The sequence below is a fragment of the Ostrinia furnacalis genome, unplaced genomic scaffold (assembly GCF_004193835.3).
Source record: "Ostrinia furnacalis isolate ACB-3 unplaced genomic scaffold, ASM419383v2 OfSCF4936, whole genome shotgun sequence".
NCBI lineage: Eukaryota > Metazoa > Arthropoda > Insecta > Lepidoptera > Crambidae > Ostrinia > Ostrinia furnacalis.
In genome coordinates, this window is record NW_021135175.1 from 53,048 (window position 1) to 79,574 (window position 26,527).

Genomic DNA, 26,527 nt, shown 5'->3' on the forward strand with positions numbered 1-26,527 from the left:
AAATAATAAAATAATTTTCCTTCTCCCATTGCAGATTGCAAAGCATAGGAATTACATTTAGATGGCAAGATAAGGTCAAAGAATCCTGATTTGTTGTTTGCTCATGAGAATCGTTTCACATTAATTGAACTTTGTGCATATCGTGGAATCGTAATGACAAAGTGCGGTGCGTTTACCTGAGGACCTCCTAAGGCCCGCCTCGCTGAGGCGCCGCGGGTGCTTCTCCCAAAGCGCGTCCATCGAGGTGATGCTGTACGTGCTGCTGGCTGCCACGACACAAGCGACACACACATACATTAGCACTACTCACACATAGCCACACCTGCATCTCAATTACCATTAAATGAATGAAACAGCACACTGATAAAAACCAATTCGGACATTTCCTATGGCTCCCTTGTTCAAGTTAACTCCCCATGCAATAAATTATATCAAATTATACGACCGCTACCAAATAAAGGTATTGACAAGGACGTTAAATTAAATTAACGAGGAAACATAACTTTGAAAATTTAAACCGTTCCTCATAATATAAATCGTTATGGTTTGAGACGAACAACAAGTTGGTCATAAAAAGAGCAACACAATAGATAAGATTTACGATTTTGTCGAAGAGACAATACAGTTAATTGCGGACGTTGGTGGTACGGTCCGAAGGGAAAATAGTGTCCATTATCTGTCGTAAGGTCGATGGTATGATCGAAGTGCGGAAACATGTTTTGTGGCCGACTATACGCTGTAGGAGCGGGTTGAGCCGACCGAGTGCCGACTTAATTCGACATTGGCACGCGAGCTTCACGGCTAACAGCGATAGAAGTACTTAGGAAAATGCGGTGATAAGGCTAAAATTAACTGCCGTTTATTTCCATTGACAAATCTATCCGGATGTATTTATTACTTTGGATTTCCCTTTTTCCGAATTGGAACATGCGCTATAGAAATATTAGCATAGGTAGGCGTTATTCGTGTTATATGTAGACTTGTAGAGGCTTAAAATTCTATTAAAATAAAATGCAAAACCGTTCCTGTTTAATACATTCGATTAGATGTTATGTTGAAAGCCTATTGATTGCCTTTTAATAAATAGAATTACGAGAATTTGCAAATATTATCTTTTCAAGCATTATTTTTCCGAAGTTCACCAATTATGTAAATTATCTTTTTTTTATTTAGATTTCCATGAAATTAGTATTAGTGTATGTACTTCATAGTTAAATATACATTTAAATTAAATAATTATGTACCTTCCATATCTGTTTATAACTTGTAGCAGTCACATTTACATAAAATTATACTTTTAATCTGTACCATCCTAGTAAACATATCGTGTTATTTTGCCGTCTATTTTGTCATGCAAGAATTTCATTATTATGGCAATTATTTCTGTGTTGCCGTATTATTATCATGTTACTGAACACTTATGGTTCCTACACCAGTAATTAATTGATAACAAAAGTGACTTTTCAAATGATACAAAGTAAATTAGTCATAACCACGGCATTGAGAATTATTTACGTTGTGTTCCTCCACCGTTGTGTAATGATTCGTATGAGCGGAAATATGAGAGGAACAGACTTACTGGAGGCCTTACGGTGAGAGCGTGGCCTGTCGGGCAGACTGCTGGACACCTCGTCTTCGTCAGCTTCAATAAGGTCTGCCTCGTGACGATAGAAAAGCATCGTGAATTATATACAACAAAGAAATGAACGATGATAATTGATAAACAATAACACAAAGCGTGCATGTAGTGAAGTTAAGCATCGTTCATGCTCGCTATGTGCACGCATGCGATCAGAAACAGAAGATCTCTTCAAATTATTCAAATAATAACAGAGCGGAACTCACCTGACAAATGTTTTCTAGAATCGTCGCTGAGCTTCCTCAGAGTGTCCGTGGAACTGCCGTCTATGACAACAAAAACAAAGACACATAAAGCAAAAAATAAAACATGCCGACAAAAACTAGAAACATGTAGTTTGTGATCAGAGTAGATACAATTGTAACATGGACAACGATAAGACTATGTTTCATGATAAAGATGTTTGTTTACAATTGAGATAAGAATGAGTACTATAAAATAGTAAGAATGACAGCCTTAAACACCTACGAAAAGTACCAGGCACAGCTAATTTAATACAACAACCGTTTGAGTAGGCCCACAAGTTGTGGTGGGTGATAATGTTATAACTTCGGCAGTATTTACACCGAGACCCGATTCCATTATAGCGATTAGTTCTGCTTCAGCTGTTGGTATAAGCGTGTCTAATTTTGGTCATCATTAACCGATCAAACTAGTTAAGTAACACGTTACTTAATAACTGTTCATTGTGATGATAGCGCGTAAATTATGGATTAATGTGACAGAATTTGAACTGGTTTTAGATTTGTATTAGCCGAGATAACGGGTTAATAAAACAGAGAGGCAGAAAGAAACGAATTATCAGATGCTTGATTTCCAGTGGCACTGGAAGACTCACAGCTGAAGTGAGGTCCTTTGGAACAAAAGGCAGGGCAGGAGGCTCTCGAGCCGGCCGACTGGTGTCCGCGAGCGTCCACCACTGACGGTGGAATCACCATACAACTGCGTAGCGGGCTGGCCTTGCCACCGCGCGTGGGCCCGCTTATTATAACTTAGATATGATGAGGCACATCATGTACATAGATACTATCGGGAGGAAACGTAGAGACAACAGAAATTAAGCTCTACTTTGAGAATATTTTGAAATGAAAGGAGAAAACGCTGTCTGCAGCCAATCAATACCAAGCGATCTATTTTCTGCCAGTTAATTCAGAGTTAAGATTGATTTGGAAACAACATTCGCAGGATTTTCAATTTAAACTACTTGTCAACTAATCAATCAATCTTTTCATATTTCGTTAAGATAGTATACCAAAATCAATAACAAAATGTAATTTTGCAAGTGGCTACAATTTTGAATTTTGCATAAAGGCGAATGCTACTCTGTTGATATCGAGTCGTGATTATCTCGAGCGAATTTATAGCTAGACCCGTCATAATAATAACTGTAATTAAGCATTCATCAATAGCAATGCAATCATCCAACCTTAGATTATAAATTACGAGGCGACAGCTTTTCCGCGTAGGTTTCGCTACAACGATAACGTCATCAATGTACATTTTCCAAGACAACAACATTTCAAGTACTGTGAAGCTAATAGAGGCAATTGGACTTGTCGTGAGTCAAATTGAAAGCTTAATAGATTACTGCATTGCAGTTACTAATAAATTATTTAACTTCTAATAGAACGCGACAAGCTCTCCCTCCCGTCTATTGTACTTGCAGTTGGTAGATTCCCATGGATATTCCTATTTCTTTAATGATCGCACTTCATTTTGCTCGATCAATACTTAACGAATATGGTTAAATAGATGTCTTTGAGATGTACCCACCTCCTTTGTTGTCAAAAATGTAAGACGCCATTAAATTAAATTGACAACATTAACATAACAAGACGGCATTTTTTCACGTTTGCATGTAACGTGGCAGACTCCCATTGTCATGCTAAGAAGGCATTTGTCATAGTTATTGAATTCATACTTTGACAACTAGTTTGCGAATCCCGCGCAAATAGCAGCAATAAATTTAAACATCAGTCACTTGTCGGCTGACGATTTCAAAACGGATAACAATGTTTTCGTGTCCAAGTTTAAAGATAACCTTTGAGATATTGCAGTTAAAAATATGCGTGAACAATCATCGCTTATCACAGGTGTCATAAGAAATAAAACTACCTACGCTTATATTGGTGCTATAATTGACGGGGGCGAGCATACAACGACACGATGTGTGTGTACTTTTGTTAAAATGAAAATATAAAATATCACGAGGAAAAATACGAGCTACGAATTAAGTTCACATGTTTATATTAAGCACAAAAGTTGTTTGTGGAAATGATGTAATTGCTATAACAGACGAACATTATTTATCCATTTTATTAGCACACGACGAGAGATACTTGACGGCGGACCGTGGCCGGAGCATATTACGTGTGACTTTGGTTTTTGTGGTCAAGTTCAAGTTGAAAATAATTACGTGCTTCGTCGCATGAACGTACGCCCAAACAATTAGGCACATTCTGCAAATAACACAACGGGGCCGTAATTACGTTTTTCTGTTAATTTTTTATCGACTGTCAATGCATAATGCTGTTTGTTATAACAGAATTTGTTGTTAACATTATCTAAAAAGAAATCAATATGAATGAATGAGATATAAAAGCAGATTTGACTGCTGTCGTATAGATAGGTAATGATGATGACACCATAGTTATAGTAACATACACTGCAAGAGTTTACTACTATTGGTTGGTAGATTAGACTGGCCCAATTAATAGTGACACTTTCACGGGTGACGAGGCTAACATGCCAATTGAGGACAATTTGAGCCACTCACCAAAGAGGTGCTTTAACAATTGATGCAATAACGGCATGTTGCAGGACAAATGCAATTCTCAACGGCAATTACACAGTTTAGCTAATCTTAAGAGTTGTTAAAAATTGCTTGTAATTAACGCGGCTCTATGTGAAGTAGTAAAAATAAAAATGTGGTGTGTGTCTTTGACCAATAAAATTCTTAGTCTGCTATTAGTAATAAACATAACATTATGTTATCTGGAACACTAGGAAGTGGCAGGAGGACTAGGTACATACGAAAATACTTAGTGTAGTCTGAGTGACCGAGTTGGCGCAAGTGTCTGCGCTACCGCGATCCTTCGCTCTCTAATGACAGCTTTACAATTTGTCAATTAGGTACAAAGGGCTGACTAGTAACTGTCATTCATCTCCATAATGGTCGACGGGAAATTCATAAATTTCCTCCAAAGGAAGTACGCTTCAAATTGATTACCATTCTCACTGACCCCCTACACGTGAGGCAACATTGGGGTCATGTCAATAAACACTACTGACTCACCGATCCCGTATTTCAAGTATTTATTTATCTGGCCATTATCATAACTGAAATATTGTTGGTAAGGAATTCAACTCAGGTACATAAAAGATGATTGTGTTTCATCTGAAGGGCGTGTGACTCATCCACATGTATGGAGGAGACAATGTTGATGTTGCTTCGTCCCCAAAATGATAAGATGAGCCGTGAGGGGAAAAACTCAAAACTATAATTGTATTCTTTGGAAAATAAAGACCAATGCCATCTTTGGAGTGTTTAAAATATAAAAGGAATATTGCGTATTAAAAAGCAACAGACCAAAATTACAACCGATATGCCAGCAAGTCAACAGGCTGCAGATGTATTATTAATTCATTGAATCTTAAAATTTATAGACTATTGTGTCGTTTACAGTGAATCAGTGGGCAATAACTTTTTTATATCCATAGCTATGTAAAGATAAACATTGCAATAATCAACATCGGATCATTTCAGATAATGTGAGCATCTCGACATGTACGCAAATGGAGCTCACGGTTGTCACGAGCGATTAACTTGAGCAGCCGGCGGCGCTTTTGTGAGAGTTCCCTTATTAGGCTGGTTAATAACCGCAGCCGCTTAAGACAACACCAGCTTAATAATACAATCGTTAAAGAAATTGAATAATTCAAAAGTGTAATTGACGATGCGTTCCTTAAGGGTCGGCGGGTATGGTATGAAATTGGATCTTGATTCACGGCACGTAGCGCCCTGCACACGGTAATGGGCAGTAATGAGCCGCACCAACACACCACCTGGCATGCTAAATGAGGCTCGTCGCACACGCTAAACGATACTAATTAAACAGACGAAACGGGCAAAGCTTAATTAGAGGCAAAAAAGGAAGGAGGCAGAAAGAAAGCAAAAGAATTTTTAAAGTAATTTGATTTAAGCTTTGATTCCCGAGTGAAAGAAGAGGAATTTAATACCAAATTACCAATGTAAGAAATACTTGGACGTCAAATTACTCAGTGCTGACAAGAAGACATGATTGATGTGGCGCTACGCAAAAAAACTGACATAATAGTTGTAGCTTTTTGCGATCGTGTTATCGGGACATTATCGATAGATCAGTTGGACAGATATAAACTCAACGTTTATGATATAGACATTGTATATTGATGTATTTTCGATATAGATAATAATAATATTGAGGATAAATAAACGCACAAATTCCTTTGAATAGCATTGTTTGTTATTGACCCTGTTTATTTATCTACATTATTCTAAGAAATTTGCGTTCGGAAGGGACGTGACTTGGAGCGCTACTTCTCTCTATAGTACATTTATTATTCATATCTCTGAATCATAATGTTTGCAATAAAGAAAGCCGAAAATGTGCCTATAGCTCTTACGCTATCTATCTATTATATAAAAGAAAGTCGTGTTAGTTACTCCACTTATAACTCAAGAACGGCTTAACCGATTCAGCTGAAAATTGTCAGGGAGGTAGTTTAGAGCCAGGAGAAGGACATAGGATACTTTTTATCCCGTTATTGATTGCCATTAAGGCGGAACAAAGTTCGCCGGGTCAGCTAGTATTATATAAAAGAAAGTCGTGTTAGTTACTTCGCTTATAACTGAAGAACGGCTGAACCGATTTAGCTGAAAATTGTCAGGGAGGTAGTTTAGAGCCAGGAGAAGGACATAGGATACTTTTTATCCCGTTCGAAATTAAAAAAAAGTCTGGTTATTTATTGCCATTAAGGCGGAACAAAGTTCGCCGGGTCAGCTATCTATATATATAAAAGAAAGTCGTGTTAGTTACTTCGCTTATAACTGAAGAACGGCTGAACCGATTTAGCTGAAAATTGTCAGGGAGGTAGTTTAGAGCCAGGAGAAGGACATAGGATACTTTTTATCCCGTTCGAAATTAAAAAAAAGTCTGGTTATTTATTGCCATTAAGGCGGAACAAAGTTCGCCGGGTCAGCTAGTTAGACATAAAGATGAAATATATGGAAACATAATATTCGTTGCCATTGCAAGCACAACTCAAATAGGAACCTTATTTTAGACAGAAATTGAGCTAGAACAGATTTACTGAAGATTGGAGATATTATAACACATCTTATAAATTTATACATCACAGTTCCCTTCGAGATTTATCTGCAAGACTGGTGGGATTATTGCAAGATAACTGCAATGTTCGAAGCAGTTAGGCGCTGCAACGGTCACGATGCACGCCGCATGCGCCGGGTAGCCTTTGTTTCTCACGCCTGCAGAAATACCGCTCAGATTCTTATCCGAGGCAGTGATAAATGTCACTCGTAAAGAGAAGCTTGCAGGGCGTCACTGCAACACAATTCTAGTTATTTATCGGGCACCTTATAATCTATCCGATAAATTTTCATTGGAACAATTTTAATAGGTTATTACTTTGTATCTTGCTTTATCTGTTTCTCGGAAAGGTGAATGATTGAGCAGTCAAGTATGTTAGAAAAGCCCAAGTTTAGTTTAGTCGCGTGTTTAGGTAGTGACATCAGCGCAAAGATGGAATCTTTCCTGTCAAGCGCGGTACTTGACAGACCCTTATCCGTGGCTAAAGAGTTATTTGCTCACTTAAGTCCATATTGTGAATCAGCACGCCACATAGTTTCAACACTGGTTGTAGCATGTACATAGAAATGGAGCGGACCTTTGCCAACTGTGTACATACTCGTAGAAGTGACGAAGCGTATATACCTCAAGTACTATGTGCCTCGCATAAACTACAGATAATTAAGAAGCGGGAAATCCAATACATTACATATTTAAAGATTCTTCTAAGAATTTACGACATTTCGCTATAAAAACAAACGCCAAACCTTAAGGTAATACCGGTTTTGTTTTGACTTTTAAATTCTGCGCTGGAATTCATTCATACATTATTTAACTGTATACATTTCTAGATGTGCGAGACAAGAGTTTCCCGTCGACCTGTCTCCTTGAACTTGTACGTCTCAGCTAGGCGAACGGTGACGCAAGCGTTTTGTCAATAAAACAATTCGCACCTGAATGTAGCCGCCTTCTGGGGACTGTGATAATGGACACAAAAACTCGATAAAAGAGATTCATCAAACACCATACGGATTAGGAACGAACATCTTCATTATGTATAAATAATAACATTAAACTGCGCAATACCATGCCATGATCAATATGATGATGGCATACGTTGACGACATTTTTGCAAAGTATGATACAATTATGTACCAGTGTTACAAAAGAATTAGGCTATTGCGACTCATTCACATACGATGATTCAGTGTATGTTCTGAGTATTAACCGATATAAGGTAGATTGATAAGATTATATCGGGTCGTTGCTATTTGTAAAATTGTGTTATATTCACTATCAGAAATAAATAACAGATTAAACTATCACAGGAGGTGAACGATGAGGAAATTGCGAATAATTTTAAGACAACACACCAACACCATCAGGATGTTGAACATGGTCTATGTAATATTTGAGGAGGCGTTTTGTCACATCTAAACACGGCTGTCGATTGAAATTCATGCTAAGGTGAACGTGTGCGTAAATTGGTTATTGACGATGAATATTTAAGTAGCTGACGCCCCTGCACTCCGGTAGATATCGGGAAAGATGTAAGTAAACTTGCAAATGTCTATTTGTTTACTATTCATAGGAAAATGGTCATAGTAATATTATGGATATCATATGAAAAACACATGGGATTTCCATATAATTTGAATAAGCTTGCCAAATTGAACTATTGGTACATCATGAAGGTTCACTACCAGGCATTAAGATGTAGGAGGTAAAGGGACTATTCCCACCTCTCGTTCCCACCACTGCAACTCCTGTGTAGCCAGGATCTACAGCTTGACCGCCACAAAAACCCAACCAATGAAGGTCAAGTTTGTCCCGGGGGAAAGTTAAACTGTCATTGGACCCGCAACGAAATTAATCAGAAGAACATAGGAGGAGTTCGAAATTAAGGTTCGACTTCCCTCCATTGCAAAGCGGATGACAGGTGACAAACAAAGGTTTAAAAACCTTTAAGAAAAAGATTATGCACCACGGACAATAAATTAAATTAAGGGGGCCTATCTTATGAGCAATTAGCAACTACCTGCCAATAATATTTTTCACAAAATCGCTTAAAAGCACGGAAATTTTTCCTTGTCGCGACAAGATCGGTGTAATAAATTGCGGAAACAGATGTATGTTGTATTGAATTAAGCATTATATCACGTTCATGTTTCCAAAGATCACACTCCCACAAGATATGATGGGCAGACTGCTCATGACTGACATCATCAGTGGAACACTCGCAAAAAGGAGACGGAACTAGTTTGAATTCGTGAAGTTTATGTTTAAAGTTGCCATGTCCCGTGAGGAACTGCGACGAGCAATGGTCGATTTCTAACCATCGCCTAGTTAGACGTTCGCGTACATTCGGGAAGAATTTATATAAGTGACGTCCTTTGACTGACGTATCCCATCTTTTTTGCCATTCATTAAGTAAATCTTCTTCAACGACTTCTCGGGAATCAAATAATCGACTTATTTTAGAACGATCGCGGCTATTTAAGAAATCGGAGGTTATATTTTCCCTTGATGCGAAGTACATAGCCGCACGCTTTTGTACCTCTAAGTCGACCGGCAGTACACCAGCCAGGACTGGCAGAGCCTCCGTGCTCACAGTTCTGTAAGCTTTGCAAAGAAAAATCAATGCAAGGCGTTGACTTTGGAGTAGTTTCCGTCGAGCGGCTCCTATAGTAGCTCTGTCAGCCCAAACTGGTGCACCATAGCAAATGGAGCTTAAATAAGTGGCCGAATATATTACTCGGAGGATTTTAAACGTTAGACCCCACGTCGAGGTTGAAATGTGACTTAAGGCATAAAAGTTCTTTTTAGCTTTTTCACCGATCTGTTTAATGTGCTCGACAAAACTAAAGTTTTTCTCTAAAATTAGTCCGAGATAGCAAACAGATTCCCGTTTTTTAACAGTTATTTCATTGAATTTAATGCGAGGCAAAACTTTAAGATTACCTTTTAATAGAAGCTGATAAGTTTTGTGAGGGGCAAACTGCAAACGATTCCTGTCTCCCCATTGAGATATTAAATTCAAGCATGTATCCGCTAGATTTTCAAGCTTTGATCTAGTGTCAGCCTCTATTAAAAGGAGACCGTCATCAGCGTACCCGGTTAACGAACAGCCTTCGGGTAGTGGTAATGCTAGAAAATCATCGAAACCCAAATTCCAAAGGTAGGGCCCTAGGACCGATCCTTGGGGACAGCCGCGCGTGAGCACCTTTGATTCAGCATGATGGCCGAGTTTTAATTTAGTTGTACCGTTACAAAAGTACGAGTGCAGTAGTGAATATATATTACTATAGCATCCACGAACTTTCAGTTTTAAGAGCAGGATCGGCCACCAAGCATTGTCGAAGGCACCTGAAATATCGAGGAATATTCCTACAACGTACTTTGCCTTTAATGTAGGAGGTAAAGAAAAAAGCGACTATAATAACACTGCAAAGTGCCTTTTGGTTTAATTTGTTCCAAGATAACGACAATGGGTGTATGGAGGGGAGTACCAACCATGACACCTATTGCAGTGTTTATCACCGAGCTCTGTTACAAAGCTGCCCAGTAAGCAGATAAATTACTCAACTTCCTGCGTGATCCTAGATAATCGCGTTTCAGAATAGACGCCATAAATACAACAAGATAACAGAAACAACTCCTAACTCCCATAGTATATCGGTTAAGGCACAAAGATGGAAAGCGAACCCGATTGTTGTATGAAAGCTCTTAAAACTTTTAGTCCCTAATAGATAAGTATTCATTGAACATTTTTAATGGTCACCTGTCCTATAAAGATGCTTCCAGAATTTGAAAGAACCATGGAATTCTTTCCACCACGTGGTAAAATTTATTAAAAGGAATCCCTCGATAAAAGATTTGGTCTAGACGCGGCGTCGCCGATCTCATTCTATCCGTACCCAAACGCACATAAATAACTAAAGTTCTACTTATTTCACCCCATAAAAGTTGATATTATAAAACGTAAAACTTGGAGCGTATTTGGCAGATCTCCAGGTGGACACCGACATAGTCTACGTTCATTTTAAACATTATTCTGAATTAACTTCTGCCAAGAAAGAAAATATATTTGTAGCTACGAACATTACGTAGTATTCTCGTAAGTTGTAAAATGTTTAAGACACAATGGCGATAATAGGTCTCTTTGTCGCAAACAATTGGAGGTAACGCCACAGGCTTCGAAAAGTTACAAATCATAAATTACAAATGATCCTTGCGCATGGTTGTGTGCTAAGCCTGAGACACTACGCATAAACATGTTTTGAATTGAAGATACAACAAAATGTATAATTTTAGTGCCTTCAACTCTAGCAAACTAAATAAATACTTAAATTCGTTGATGTCATTTTACCATGTTTAGAGATGGGCCGACTAGTCGCCGACTAGTCGGGAAAGCCGACTATTCGGCATCATTTGTAGTCGGCCGACTAGTGACGACTATTCGGCAAAATATGCCGATTATAATCGGCGCATTACAAAATTAAATGTGCGAATGAAATAAACTCATAATCACCAAGATAATTATGAGGTAGACCAAGGGCGTTTATCTAAACCACTTTTGACTGAAAAAAATCAGTAAAAAGTGGTTTCACCTGATTTAAAATTTTGGCAATCAGTCTAAATTCAAACAAATTTAAGATTAGTTAAAATTACCAGGATATCATGAAAAATTTGTAAAGTTCATGTAATTTGTCTAGTCCATATAAAAATTATGACACTTTTTTTTCGGGGAAAAATGAATGGAATTGCATACCTATCCTGCGGGGAAGTGGTAGATTATGTGGGGCTCCTCTCATCGGAAGGATGAGGAATACCCACATAAATAACCCCTGAGATCGCCCTAGTGTGAAGAACTATAGGAATCCGGACAAAGCCATCAACTATCACAGTCCGTCCCGGCAATTGCCCACCTGTATGGCGGGCCCTGCCTATCCGACGGTGGTGGTAGTCCGTGCTATGCAGGCGGGGATACCCCCACGCCCCCAGCTGACCATCACCGTGAAGGGTGGAGAGAAATCAGTGGGACTAGGATGCGTGCCATTATAAGCGCAATTTTGCCCATTCATTTTGACGTCGATAAGTAAGAATAATATCACGGCGCGAATCCTAGCCCATCAGGAGGCGATCATATTGTGGTCACCTCCTCTGACCCCTCCGCCGTCGAAAATTATGACATCTACCTTAGGTACTGTTAGTTGATTGTAATGTTTCTTTTTATTTTTTCGCATATTAAAGAAATCTTATTTCTGAAGAAGTTATATTTATCTCTTTAGAAATATATATTCATAACTATTTCTTTAAAAAAAACTAGATATTATTCTTCGGACAAGTAGGTATTAGAATGATCGGCATTGCCGATTAGTCGGCCGACTAATCGGCAATTTGAAAACCGATTAGTCGGCTAGTCGGTTAGTCGGCAAAGACCATAGTCGGCCCATCACTACATGTTATCCAATCTCTTAAACATGAGGAAAAACCCTGACAGGTAATTGATTCGAACTCTACAAAAAATAAAATATCAGAAACATCTGCAAACTTCACTTCCTAATATTTATACTTGTTTTTAACATTTAAGCGACAGCAACATAAGAAGCGACGTAGATGGAGAGATTAATGATGATTTTCTGCAAGTAAAGCAATTTAAAATAATGAGCTACAAATAATATAAACAGATAGTAAAAAGTTAATCACGAGAAACTACGAGGATGTTCACGAACATTAGATATCGTGACGTGAGAACAATTTCGTTACGTAACGAGGATGTAAGACGGTTTGTGGAGAGAACTTTAAAAAGGGATGTCATTTCACGGTGACGGTAATTGAGGAGGCAGCGCGCACAGATATCAATTTGTCACGTGGCTGGCCCCGGGCGTGGGTGGCCCTACATCTCCGGACTCTACCAGTCCCGCCATCCTCATTTTAAATAACATCTCAATTTCGTAATAAAAATCGCATGTAAAACAAGCCGGCGATTTACGATTGATTACCAAGACATGTTTGGTCCGGTCTGATACGCTCGAGAAGAATTACTATCGATACGAAATCGAAACCGTAGTTCAAGGCGCAGCGTTTAAATTACTGTGGTGACAAAAACAATGCAAGTTATAAATTTTATCGAAAGGATCGCGTTACGTTTGCAAAAGATGTGTTAAACCAAGCGCATCGGTAGTCCTGGGATCAATGCTAAAACGTTGACCTTATGTGGCGTGCGTGATGACACTTGTTTATTATTGTGTGTAACCTAGTCACGTAAAGACCCTGCAGGTCACACCTGCTCTGCAGTTTCGCTATGGTCGGCTGATAACAATGCCAGTTCGCGTAATTGAGCAATTCCAACATGCGAAGCACATCTCCGACGAGGGTAAAAGACAGGAAGTTAACGGCTATCTTTAAATCTAAGAATCTGTCGTCTGTTTTTAATAGCACGGGCATTCATAACCAGCATAAAGTTGACCTTCGATTCAGTGTTTAGTTTGTAAAATTGTTATCGCGTCACGTGCTTTTAATACCTCTACGACCAATAGCCACCGCAGAATCGGTAGGTATACTAAGCGACAAAGATGACGTGTGTCACGCTATGAAGTACAGAAAATCATAAAGAAAAACTGGCTATTACGCAACTGCCTACTATTAACTAACAAAGTCGGTAAACACAGAGTTATTTATCTTCAAGTTTAGAGTGAATTTGCAAACAAAGGGTCTAGCGTGCCGGCTTATGATAATTTTAACGTTCTTTAGCCAGACTATCACAGCAACAAAGATGAGATAGCGCCATTACTGCTAAACGTGCAAGTTATTTTTCCAAACTTGTAATTACGCTGTTTGAATTAACCTTCACTTTACCTTCGATAAGGCGCACGAACTCATTTATTTGAAATGTAAATATTACCTGAGAAGGTATTGGCAAAAACTTCGAAAACAGGAAAAGATAGTGAGGCAAATGAATAAATTAGCATGTTCAGTAATACTGGGGACAATTTTTTGTGAGTCTCGTACAGCAGCAGACATAGCATCATGATGAAGTCCGACGCGACGTCTCGGTCGATGGGTTTCGCTTTTTTACATTACAATTACAATTTCCTTTGTACGAAACACGGACAAGGTCAGGATGCAGTTATGGCATCGGCTTGGCATGCCACCGGTGAGCTAAACAAGGTTAAGTCCGTTGTGTGGAGCAAAATACATGATCCTTAAGATCATGAGTCCGCTCGTCCAGAGGTCACGGCGAACTTCTCTGACTAAACGGAGGCATAGAAAACTAATGCCGACCACCAACGAGTAACTAATAATAAAATCGAAATAACTAGAAAAAACGTTGTCACAGGCTTAAATGGACATGACGCCGTCTCACCTCGTCATATTGAATGTGACCGGTTTTGTAGAGCTGCAGAAGCGCATTATAATCGCTAAGTGGTAATTACGACAAATAACGCTCCAGTACGTGTCATTAATTATTTTGTTATTATTGTATTTGGATGTCAGTAATAGATTGTTGATAGCATCATTACTTGCTTTGAAGAGCCATAAATCAATTTAGCGAGTAAATTTATTTTCGCAAGTAATTTATTTAGTTCCGATTAAGAAAATCAATAATACAAACTTGCAGTTAATAATGTCAACTAACAATGTAAGTTCAATTAAAACAATATTTAGTATTTGTTATATTAGATTAGCTTTTATTATTAGCAGGTGATTAAGATAATAACAAAGGGCTCAAGTAAAGCACTCGAAGCACAGCTATACAAAATTGAAATAGAAATCTATAGCCAGGAATCCATAGAACCTCACCCTCGTTCCCCAGCCAGACACGCTTCAGGGCCAAAAGGGGATCCCGCAGGGATGAACGACGCACCTAGTCAAAGTGCTATTACAAAACATAGGTATGTTTACGATTTTAAAACCGATGTACCTAAGTTATTTCATCATATTAGGTCACTAGTAGGCTATGTGATTCATTTTTGTAAAGGGCGGGGATTTTTATACCACAGTGACATAATAAATTGGTACTTACTAGTGCCAATACCTAATTTGTTTACCTAAAAGAAGCCTTCTATTACGTACCTATAGAAAATCAACTCGCTAACAGGTAACACTTATTAGTAGTATTAGAATTCCTAAATCAGATCACCATAATGAACTCAAAGCCGTTTCACCTACGCAACAATTCCTTAGATCAGAAAAATTTTCTACTTTACAATCTATAATGGGAATGTAGTGAAATCGCGAGCACTCGAAGAAAGTTATTGTTAACCGGAACAAGAATTCAAATTGATATTTTCAGATGAACATCAATTTTGTATTCATTAAAATCCAATACGGTCGATATGTTATTGCTTGCACGGATGATTACTCTATTTATGACATCAGCGGAGTGACGAATCAGAATTAAGTGTAGTATGATTTAAATAAATTATGCAATTTATTATTTATGAACATCGAAAACATATTCAAGAGTAAAATTAAGAACCACAAACAATTTCTATAATGATGCTACGTTGATAAATGGTAGAGTTCACAAGTTAAGATTTGAACTTAAAACTTTACGTTTAGGTCCTAATCTAACTTCACAAATTGTTGTAACTTTCTTCCATAAATCACACCCAATGAAATAGAAGTGTCGTAGATACTAGATAGATACAAAGTAATTTATTCCGACCACGGCTCTACCAAGAGTTCCCAAAATGTTACGGTACGGTACGTCGAAAAATCTGTCAGAATTTTTTGGGTGCATCATCAATTTGCCGCAATTTTACCGACGTCTGTTGACATTGTTTCTTAATATTTACGTAACACCTGCATCAGCGTATTTTGATTGTTTACATCCACAAATAAAATAAATACCTTCTGAAGAAGAATACAGTACGAAAACGCTAAGTAATGATTTATTTTCTTTTTCTAAGAGACCAGTTTTCATTAAATTTCGCGGAAAATTTGAGATGGATTTTTTTTAAGGAGATATAATAAATTCGGAAGGTTATAAAAGAAGCTCTATTTGCAACATCGAGTATCTTCCAAAAGGTGACGTTGTCATTCATAGCAAATTCAATTTCCAAAATAGGTATCGCATGTCTTGTCATGCAATGTTGTTTTCGCAATAGTTTGCACAAACGTAGCTTTGTCCCTAGGCATTAGCAACTTATTAGCAGTACACGAACTCGTTAACACTTAAGCACTGGAACACTCCACAGCCTGCGCTGGATGTCTAGTGCTCTCGAGGGTTGGTTCCGTACCATTGAAAACTAACTACTACTAATGCACGTTCTTCTTACAGCTTGTAAAACATCACATTTATGGGGACATAAAACACTATTTTATTAGCTACAGTACGTATTGTCACTCTTAGATCACCTACGTGACTGTAATCGTAACATAACATTTAAATATTATTATTTTGCGCTGATAATAATGAGTGATACTGTGCGAATTACACCTGCCACATTAAAATTCATCACTTTTTATCATATTTAAAGCATTCAATTTAAATGTACAAGGCATCTGCTATTTCAATTTGCGTTTATTAAAAGAGCATCAAAAAATTAAGCCGAACTCACCGGAGAAGCTAATTTTCGTTTCGACGGGCATCTTTCTGGGTGTTTATGACGTCAAAAAATTGTGAAAAAAATCTTGAGCACTTCGTGTAGGTGTGTTTGCCTCAGGAATCGAGATGAGAGTTCCGCTGGTGCAGATGCGCGGTTCGTGAGTAAGTCTCATAAGCGCGCGGGTCGCTCGCTCGCCGAGTGTGCACTGCCGGCCGGTCGTCCTACGCCGCGCCGCCCTCGCTCCTGCCTGATAGTATAACAACCTATACACAGCCTATAGCCATGTTTTGTTTTCCCGGAGCCCCTACCCAGGGCGGCGGCGTGATACGACGACGCGAAATTAGCAATATTAATTTTGTTATATCGCGTGGAATCGCTAATTTAGACGCTCGAATAATGTTAATACCTCTTACAACAAAAACAAGAATTAAATCATGCAATTGATTTGAAGAATACACGCAACTTACATGATGTTTAGTCTAAAATAATGTTTAGTTATAATAATCAACACGAAAAATTACTTGTTCAATGTTCGTGTTCAGCTCATTTCTTTTGGTTTCGCAAATTATTTATTTCTCTTTTCAGCTGTGTAAATATACAAAATGCCAGTATTAATATCTTTTAATTTGTTTCCATTGAAATGCGAGTAATCTGTGATATTGATTATAAATCATTCGCTATAGCGAATCATTTATTTTCTTCTCTATAGGAGTAACGTTTTGAAAAAATATTTTTTTATTTTAGATTGAACTCTACCAATTTTTATAATGAATACATTTTGCAGCAATCCTACAGCATCGTCAAACTTTGGAATACAAGTAGAATAAATAGACTTGTATAAAACAAAGGGCTCTCACAAGCTATCTAGTCCAATCAATGAATGCCTTAACGACGGTGTAGAGAGAAATCCGTGGAACACAATTTCTGACCTCGGGACTTTATTTAGCCTAGTTAGGAGGTGAACATAGCAAAAGTCCCCGCCCTTAGCCCTTGAGCCGGCGGGAAGAGGGGGGTTTAAAGGTACCACTTTTCGGTTTTTCGCTTAATCCTCGGAAACTATGCGTCCTAGTGACATGACTACTATGAACCAAAAAAAGCTTATTCAATTTGCTACAGGTGAGACCGTCAATTTTTTCTATATCTTGTATAGTTTTTGCGGCATCTGCTCTAGAAGGTCTGTAAAATTGGAAATTTTATTGTTGTCTTACATGTTCCTTTCAGGAGAAAATCGACTAAATCAACATTGAGCAAACACTATAGACATGCGGGAGCATGTTAAGCCTAGTTCCATGGAGGGGACTGCACCGTGCGTATATTTAGACGAACCAATTAGAGCCACTTTTGACTCCTCATCATTCAAAAACTACTGTGCATTAACACTTCAAATTTGGCTCATCTATTGAGACTTGCAAGATGTACATCAGCTTCAAATTTCATAAATATACCTCAAACGGTTATTTAGGTATTGACGTTCAAAAATCGATATTTAGAGCACTACTATCTATCTATCACATGTGAAATGTTAAAATTTACTGGTTTTTTATTTGTTCCTTTGTATTTACATAACTACCTTTCTGGATGCCAAATTTGAACCTTCGAGGTCATCTGGAAGTGGTTAGAATTTGGTCTATAGGTCAGACATGTAGATTTTTGGACGTCAATATCTAAAGAACCGTTTGAGGTATATTTATGAAATTTGAAACTGATGTATATCTTGTAAGTCTCAACACATGAGCCAAATTTGAAGTGTTAATGCCCAGTAGTTTTTGAGTGATGAGGATTCAAAAGTGGCTCAAAGTGATTCGTATAAATATACGCACAGTGTAGTCCCTTCGCTGGAACTAGGCTTAACATGCTCCCGCATGTCTAGAATGATTGCTCAATGTTGATTTAGTCGATTTTCTCCTGATGGGAACATGTAAGACAAAAATAAAATTTCCAATATTACAGACCCTCTAGAGCAGATTCCGCGAAAACTATACAATTTATAGAAAAACTTGTCCATCTCATCTGTAGCAAATTGAATATGCTTTTTTTGGTTCAAAGTAGTCATGTCACTAGGACGCATAGTTTCCGAGGATTAAGCGAAAAACCGAAAAGTGGCACCTTTAAACCCCCCTCTCCCCGTCGGCTCAAGGGCTAAGGGCGGGGACTTTTGCTATGTTCACCTCCTAACTAGTCTAAATAAAGTCCTGAAGTCAGAAATTGTGTTCTACAGTTTTCCATCTATAATGCTTTATTGACTGGACTAATCTTCGGGGCTATCTTATCAAAAGCTGATAGCAAGTGCGTGCCGCGAATTCTTGCTCAGACGTTACGAGTCGAGTAAATGCTTATACTCGGATTGTCCTATTTGGCCACTGGTGCTTGAACCTTGAGCTATCTAATGCTACTCCAGTCGGCTTGCTAACACGTATTGTCTTAACGCAGACATATATTTTCCATTAGGAAGTATCGTAATTCGGGTGTAAAATTCAGTAAATATTACTGAATGTCTAAATTTGAACTTGAACTTATATTTGGGGGTCGAACAAGTTAGTTATTATATGTCTTATCGACTACATCGATGCCATAGGATTAAAGTCTTGCGATATGAATGTCATTACTTATCATTGTGTTGTGGTATTCTAGCACAAGAGCGTCTAGTCATTCCTTTTAAAAATATACGTAAGTCGCAATTGTCAAATGATTTATCTAGAACGTTGTCATGGAGATAAGGTTACCAGCTAATGATTCATGGCTGTTGAATATCATCCCATGTAGATAAATATTGCCAGAGATAAAGCAGAGGATGTAAATATTGTCGCGTGTTGCCCAACAGTCTAATCCAGTTAACGAGCTGTCGCTTGAGTCCTGTCGTGACAGCAACTACAGTGACGGTTAAACCAGACACGATTTCTAACAGGTCAAAGAAAGAGAGTCGCCGAGGTCGAGTCATTTAAAAGAGCAAGTGAATCACGTCATCACGGTTCGCATCCTGGTTGAAAAATACCACTGGCTTTGGCAAGTTCTATGCATTCGGATTATATTACAATTTAAATCGAATAACAAATCAATTGTTGGCTGCATTTAGAGAGCAGCCAATCGTTTTCTGTTTAAGCAATTACTCGTGTTACATCCAGCCTTTACAAAGATAAAGATCTACGAAAATACTAGTCCACTTACCTAACATAGACTTCAGTATCTATTATTGCATCACTACCACAATATGTAATTATAATTTTTATACGATACAGGTGTCATTCATTAGTGGCGTCAATTTTATTAAAATAGTTTTGATAGCTAACGCACTGAACGTATAAAATAAACCAATTTGCTCCTTTCACTGTGCTACCAAGTGACCAAACAAAGCTAATTCACAATAAGAAAGTGCGCTTGGGCTTGCAGGGAACAAATAGCCATGTTTTAGAGCGGTCAGCGAGCTTATACAACCACAGACGGTAAAGTTCAAGCTTCCTTTCACTAGGAGTCTCCTAATTTGAGAATACCATTACGTGTCGAAAGATGCCGTAAGATAGGCAGGTGTAGATAGTTATTTTTAGAAGATTAATCAAAACATGTCGACTGTTTGCAAGCTTTTGTTGTATTGAGTTTCATTTCTTGATCATTTATTTTTAGTGTCCCATCCTACCTTCATGTATATCCTCGAACACTGAGAGCCTCTTGAATATTTGAAATCTGTGACGAGGCGGCGAATGGGAGCACGCTGAGTCAGCATAATGTCACTGAGCCGACGAAGTACTTCAGACCCTACCGCTTTTGAAATATGTACTGCCTTATGAATTGGGCGATGAAATGGGCTTCTGGAGATGCCTTTTACGTGTTTCAAGAAGGTGGCAGAATTCAAAATACTTTTTACTGAAACCTCCGACGATTTTAATATTCTTGTAATAAGTTCTTTATAGAATTCTAATAGTAACGAATTGACAGTCAGTAGAATAGTAACACGAAAAGGTGAACATCGAAAATGATTTTTAATACTTTCTGACCATTGCAAGTAAAATTACAACCGTTCTATTAATAAATGTAGAGCAAAATTTATTGTAGAGTTTTAGCATTTTCTGAAAGAAAAACATAAAATTCCTAACAGTCTTACAAGTACAAATAGTTTTCACAAGGTGCGGATGATAGTGGGTAGTTGGCTACTACCGCCGGCAGTAGTCTAAATAATTTATTAGCCTATCAAACAAGTTTATAACTGGGCCAGTTATTATAGTAACATTGGCATAATTAATTATAATACTTTGATGTAATAGCCATCCATATAAGACCGGGGCGCTGACCGATAGATTATACTTCAAACAATCCTTGACTGACGGTAAAGTTTACAGCGGAAGGCACGTAGCGGAGTTAGCCGTCCGTGCTCTTTCACCTTATTGGATTATTTTACAATCGATGCATGCAGCATGCCACAGGCGAACTCTTTGCCAGCGGAGAGATGTTTTGACTGAAATCGTGAGGCCACTTTTGTAGTTTTGTTTTTTCAAATGATGTCAGAATAAATAACTAGTCAAGCTGAAGCTGAATACTTAAGGTAGAGCACTTCCAGAAATTCTAATTAACCAATAATTACGACTTACTTAACAGATTTTTACGTAGTTTCAATAAACCTGAATTAAAACCAGATAGTTCTAGCTACATAACTTGTTACTTACAACCTAGTTGAATAACTATACGTTCTACATGTTTTTAGTACGTTGTACCCATTTGGTCTAGAAAAGAGTACGAAAATGCTTTAAAATGTTAAATGACTCCCAGTAGTCCGTAATATTAAATAGGTACTTACTATTTACATTCAAAATTTTTACCGTAACATTAGCATTTCAAGGAACAGCGAAATAAAACAGGCGACAGGCGTCAGTTAAAATAACGTGCAATGAATGACGCAGCATTTAAAAGTCAGTCAGTACAGTATCGTGGTAAGAAACACGATTGCCTAAGGTTTAAAATTAAAATAAAGTTAAAAAGATTTTAGTCTTTAAACGTTTTGTGTAATATCCGTCTTAATAAGCAGGCAAATTGGCTCGGTTACTACTTGTATAGTGTCGCAACTTCCTTGCGTTTGCATAGAAAAGGAAATATTAAAAATCTAGATCAGCAATGATTACCTTAGCAGTAGCAATCGACCATCAGAATCGCAGCATTCTTCAGCTTCATTTAATTCACCTTTTAATTTTATCTCTACATTAGCGGGAATTTAATGAATATTCATTACAAGGCTCTACAATACAGGTGTGAACAGTGGAATTTTAAACTCTATTTCGGGGAAGTCATTTGATATACAAATTAAAGCGGGTACTTCTAAATGCAAATAATTGACAATTGAGATATCATATCACCGTGAGATTGTACTGGATGTTTGTTTTGAGTTTTTGACTGGCCAGGCAGTGAGCTGTGACCGCCAACGATATCCTGCTCCTAGTCACGTACAAAAAGCGTATTTACCAACCTCGGACTTGACTCAATCAACAACAATTTCCTATCCAAACTTATTTCATACATGTTGAAAGTTTTTTCTCGTTGTTTTATTTATATTATGTATCGGCCAGTCCTTGTCAACTTTTTATTGAATTAATATTACCATTCGTTTTTATTGTTATGTCATTTAATCATGCCATCCAGTATTCATGCTGTAAATATTAATAAGAAAAGAAGCTTAGAATTTCACCACATCAAAAAATATCAAGTTAATATTAAAATATCAAGTTAATATTAAAATATCAAGTTAATATTAAAATTACTATAGCCAAAATGTTATCTCTCAAAAAGGTTTTCTTATCCCACGAGAGTCTAGAAATGCGAGACCAGACGCAAAGTGGCCATTTATTTCTTTTATGAGTGTTACTTTCCTGATTTTATCACGACTGTTTTTTTACTTTTTGGTTTAAAATGGCACCTTTAAACTTTAAATTCATGCATGTGCGTAATACAGTCAAGGCTGTGCGAGTATAATTGCCGGTTTCGACGTTTAATCAAATTCTTCGCCGATTAGTTCGAAATTGGCAATGTCGACGTTGATATTGAATTTAAAATGTATCATCGCTTTGCTGGTTTTCACACACGTGTGCCTGAGGGCCGGCGCGGCAGACCAGAACACTTTCCAGTAATGATTTCAACATAGCACTCAAGTTACAGGAATATCGGATCACTCAGTGGAGAACCGGAGTTTAGGTGAAAGAGCAGGATATGATAAAATTGCACGAAAGAGTCGCCTTACGACAGACATTCGAGCGGTTTCAGCGCTTGATCAATATTCGCAAATTAATTCTATTAGTTAATCTAGCTTGTGTTTTAGGCTAATAGCAACCGGTTTGACTTTAGTGAGTTTATGTCGTTGCATTGTGAGTTTGTAGAGAATGACATCAATAGTGATACATTAATAATGTAACAACCTTGAGTTAGTAAGACCAAGCTACGTCATGATTTTCTTTATGAAGCGAGACATTCGTCTTGTTTAAATAGAATAATGGCGCAATAACTTCTACCGCTCTCACGTTCTCTGTATTAATTTGGATTCAAGAAAGGTTGGTACAAAGTATGTATCCAATCTTAGATATTAGCGTCGTTTGTTTATATTTCAACATTATCTATGTTGATGACATCATTCCTGACTGCATAAGCAATTAGAGTGGGCGAAACGAAAGGATCAAATTATATTTTCTCCTACTGATTATTTTTGCTCCCATTGCAGAATCAATAAAGAAATAATAAAGTTCTTAATTTGTATTTAACCGACAACCACAACACCGGTTTATTTTTAATTTCATGAGTGTATTGTCATTAACATAGTCAATAACAAAGTTAAATAGCTTTTTGTTTGCCAGTGCCCCTATACATTGCAGAACGTTTTCTCAGATAAAAGAGTGTTTGTTAGTCATTGTTTTTGAAATGTACAGTCGCAGAATGAAAAGGTTCGTCACCTTAGTGTCGGTTTTCGCTTGCACTAGGTACTGTAAGAGTCAAACCTGCCAACATAACAGTGCAAGAAACAGTGCTGCTAACATTTAAATAAATATGACGTTTGCTAACAAATAAGGTTTCGCTTGTTTATTTTTCTATCCCATCAGTGCAATGCAATGATGACATTGACCAATTGACAATAGTTTTTTTTATTTAATAGAAATAATAATGGCAGGTTGAACCAACAAGAAGGTTTTAGTTTATCAATCATAATCTTCTTGACAAGATAAATCGTCAAACAATTTTGATCTGAATAATTTTGAACTTTACTGACGAACAGTTAAAGATTATTTTCTCTAACTCGAGATTATTCTGTAACATAGTTTCAAAAGGTAATATGTGCTCGCAATTCGTTGAAGGAATCAATTTGAAAACAGACGAACCTTTTCATTCCGTGACTGTACTTAACAAAGAGCTACCTTACTTTAAGCCAAGTCAGGTTTATTTTAGCGAAAATGTTTAGGTAGCTTGCAAATCTCAATAAAAAGCTCTTAAAACCTTTTGAGATTACTCTCGCTCGGGAGGAGGTCATTTCTAAGCCGCGGCGAGAAAAGCTGGAAAAGTTCTATTCGGCTTTTTATATTTACAATATTTACCTACTTCTTCTTACTGGCTCTAAAATAAAAATTCATAAAATTCATTTATTTTTGCAAATAGGCTTTAAAAAAGCACTTTTACACGACCCAATATTAACCCTACCACTGCTTCGGGACAATAAATGGGCCAGTGCTGAGAAGAAGCAGCGCAAGAAACTCAGTCACTATTGCTGTACTCTGTACTGATGATTTAAAATATGTAAATAAAATGTAATGATAAACCATTTAATCATATTAAATAAGTGACTCTAGCTAGCCTGTGCTCTAGCTTGGAAGTATAAACCCGATAAAATGATGGCTAAAAGATTTTTCGAGGATGTGCGTTTTCGAAAGCGCGACAAAAACTAGAGGGAGGACTCTTTGCCAAACTTTTGAGAAACGGTCCCAAAATCGAGCTGAGAAAGGTCTCATTACTTCCATTGTTGCCATGCATGCCTGTGCACATTCTCTGTTATTGTTTATTTATTTGCAATGCATGCAGATGTTCACACATTAGGCAATTGTGTCACCGTCACAATCTCATTGTGATGTTCTTAGCTCGAACATGCGAAGTTAGGTCTTATTGCAATTGACCTCTAAAACTAATTAAACAAGATAACAATACAGTTATTTTATCTTTGTCTCAATAACAATCTGTGTGAGCTATGTTCAATTAAGTACAATTTAATTAAAGTTAGATTAAGGATATGAGTAATTGAATGAATACTCGGGACTATTGGGTTTTTTAAGTATTTAGTTTCCAGGTCAAGGCGACAGTTTGATGTATGAAACATTAATTAGCTTATGTTTTCCGCGGCGAATGGTTTGAATAGCATCCATCTTTGATGTGCGACTTTCACAGCGTATTTACAAAACTTTTAATTGGCGAGGCCCGTTGGTAAAATTTAATGGGTTCTCACGATGTTATTGCCTTTTGGTTGGCATTTAACAATGAAATAGAGTGAGGGTCTTATATGACATTTGAGACGAAACGTTTAGATCTGAGAATAGAATGTTTAGATGTTTAGACCCAAGGCCGACCGCCTGCAGCAGGATTAGGTATGTGATATTTTGAATTCAATGCATTGTAAGTTGATTCGTGGATACGTTAGTAAGCTGGGTTGAATAGGAAGGACAACTAGTTACACTTATGTATTTTAATTTAGCTCAAGTATCCAATATTAACAATGTGATCTACGAGTAAGTTTATTATGCAAAAATGTTTAATGAGGATTTCACAGGGACAGGAAAATTATTACTATATTACTTTATACGATGTCATGATAATAACATTATATTTATACATCATTTTGAACTGATTGAGGTACAGCGCCTCAACGATGTTAGTAAATGTCAGTCACTCAACTTGACGAACATTTTAACAAAAATAATATACGTAGTACCTAACTAGAAAGACAGAAAGCATTTAAGAAAATCTTAACACATAATAAATTATAATATATGTTCGAGACAAGAGAAAGGAAAGCCCTGAAAATTAAGTTTTCAGCGATTGTATGTAGAGCACTTGCAAGAAGTAGGTATTTGAATTTAATAGACACATAAATTATCCTATCTAAATAGGCAATCAAGCTTGTTAATTGGTTGTAGAGCGGACCATTCATCTAAGATATAATCGATGTCAATTCGTTCCGTGACGATAAGTCTGTCAATTGACCAGGGTTGAGGTAGCGGTGCTCTATAAATTGATTAAGGATTAGAAGATGCTTATCTGTAGCCGATGTTAGTAACATTGATGAGACATCGTTATTATTTTTGCTAGGAATACCCTGGAGTCTGGAACCAATGAGGATAACCTAAGTTTATTGGAAGTCAGAAACGGTGGTGAAACGGTTGTAGAGTCGCAAGTATTTTGGTTTCAGACTTCCATTTAGATTGCAGAAGATTATTTTGGCTTTTTGGTGCTTTCTTACTTACTTACAACACACGCTACTATGGATTAATTTCCTTGAAATTTCGTTCGATACGTTCATACCTACGTTCAATGAAAATTCCTTCCACACACTTTACGCCAGTTTCTCTAACTTTATCATTAATTTGATTAGAAGGTAGGTAAAATTGTTATGAAATAGAATGATTGAAGCGTCGAAACTATGTTTAGTTCTAAATTGGAACCACCATTCAAGATCAATATGAATCACAGAAGATGCTATTTCAAGTAGTGTGAACCAGGTCAAACTTATAACGAGGGAAAATGTACGTTCGCTGATTCGTTAATTGAAGTCTAATGAATTTCATATCTTTTTAGACTTCGTATTTTTTAATCTAATGAAGGCATGCGACACAACTCGTACGGGTTTTTATTGTGGTAAATGAAACGAACCGCAGAAATTTTAATTGGTGATGCAACAGCTGTTTTTATAAGCGTGGACAACCCTGGTGACCTAGATGTCCTCGTGATTCTTATTCGTGAATCGTGACTTTGCGGAA

General features: G+C 37.3%; 1 protein-coding gene across 19 annotated transcripts in view; it reads right to left on the bottom strand.

Moving 5' to 3' along the window:
* The window catches only part of CLIP-190 (Cytoplasmic linker protein 190), a 53,166-nt gene that overhangs the window by 22,685 nt on the left and 3,954 nt on the right, over nucleotides 1–26,527 (bottom strand). For 7 of the 19 annotated variants that reach the window (XM_028314936.1, XM_028314934.1, XM_028314935.1 and 4 more), the window contains 3 exons: nucleotides 1,846–1,905; nucleotides 1,580–1,654; nucleotides 177–266 (listed from right to left, as the gene is read on the bottom strand). The exons of 1 other annotated variant lie outside the window; for it this stretch is intronic. In XM_028314936.1, the coding sequence (XP_028170737.1) occupies nucleotides 177–266; nucleotides 1,580–1,654; nucleotides 1,846–1,905 (225 nt within the window). Of the gene's footprint in view, nucleotides 1–176; nucleotides 267–1,579; nucleotides 1,655–1,845; nucleotides 1,906–2,477; nucleotides 2,594–16,556; nucleotides 16,800–26,527 lie in introns of those variants that run through there. 11 more of the 19 variants (XM_028314938.1, XM_028314953.1, XM_028314942.1 and 8 more) reach the window with 10 other exon arrangements.